The sequence below is a fragment of the Ochlerotatus camptorhynchus genome, unplaced genomic scaffold, assembly GCF_037179485.1.
Source record: "Ochlerotatus camptorhynchus isolate MF236.1 unplaced genomic scaffold, CSIRO-AGI_Acam_v1.1 ptg000855l, whole genome shotgun sequence".
In the NCBI taxonomy this organism is placed as follows: Eukaryota; Metazoa; Arthropoda; class Insecta; order Diptera; family Culicidae; genus Ochlerotatus; species Ochlerotatus camptorhynchus.
The window spans coordinates 1-1,131 of record NW_027041314.1 but is presented as its reverse complement, the minus strand read 5'-3'; the positions used below and the strand labels follow the sequence as shown (position 1 = coordinate 1,131).

At 34.5% G+C, this 1,131-nt stretch overlaps 1 protein-coding gene across 1 annotated transcript; it reads right to left on the bottom strand.

Moving 5' to 3' along the window:
* Positions 1 to 357: 357 nt before the first annotated feature.
* LOC135715329 (innexin inx1-like) lies at positions 358 to 1,110 on the bottom strand (the record flags this gene model as incomplete). The annotated part of the gene is made up of 2 exons (XM_065238649.1): positions 358 to 683; positions 761 to 1,110. Coding segments are annotated over 2 exons (579 nt in total), but the record flags the coding sequence as incomplete, so codon positions are not given.
* Positions 1,111 to 1,131: the final 21 nt, after the last annotated feature.

Here is a 1,131-nt window from a genome sequence, read left to right as displayed (position 1 = left end):
GATGTATGTGAAGGATGAAGTTTGTGCTAATAAGTAGTAGAAGAAGGAAGACAAGACTATATTAATATGACTATGCTATTAATACTGGCTGACTGATCCTCCAGACGAAAAAACAATCATTCACCCAAAATGTTAGATGAAGAATCATTCCAATAACCAATTATCATTGCAAATAAACTTTAGCCTTGTTGTTTCGGATAGTTTGAATGAAAAATATGTACATTTAATTCAATGGAATGTAAATTTGCATGCTACTTTATTGATTGCTTCATATCGTACGGAATGTGAAAATCACGATTTTTGTCGGTGCTCATTCCATGAAATAATAAAAATAAAAAAGTATTGTAAATATTTCGATATCTATGAGTATAAAATCTGTGCACAACTTGTGCTTTTACATGGCAGTTCTAACGTCTAAAAATGCCTAACGGTTTAAAAATCCATGCAAGTGTGTCTAGAGTATGTGTTTTCCATTTTTATGCGGTGGTTCTATCTGCTTTGCAAGTTCAGCTACTACATCTTTGAATATTGGAGGATCAAGATTTCCCCCCAACATGTATATTATCCACCAATCACCTAAGTCAGTTTTCTGAGAAATCGCTTCAGCTGCTTCGCGAGGCACCATTCGATTGATTGTATTCAACAAGCGGACACGAAATGACGGCATGAATATAATCATAGCTCTGAAATTAATGGAAAATATGCATAATGGAAGAAAATAAGTGTAAGAAAATAATAAATGGTTAAATCATTGTATTACCTGTATATCATCAAACCAGACAGCATTGCGGCTAATATAATGAACCAAAACCATATAAATATATATGTTTTTTCATTGACAATGTTCAGAGGAAGGATACACAATGAGTCATGCTTTTGTATTGTGCCTGATGCTCCGAACTTGTAAAAAATACATTTCGTCACTCGGGGAAAAACATATACCATTGGATCCACACGTTGTTCCTGCGACTGTTCTGAAAACTTCATCACCTTCCATCCGTAGGAATAAAATTCACCATCGAAGAAACTATTCATCATCCATAGTTGCAAAAGGATGTTGATCAAACAGAGTGCTTCACATGCAAAATACCGCAGTACGTATAGCTTATGGCGCTAGAAATAAAAACAATG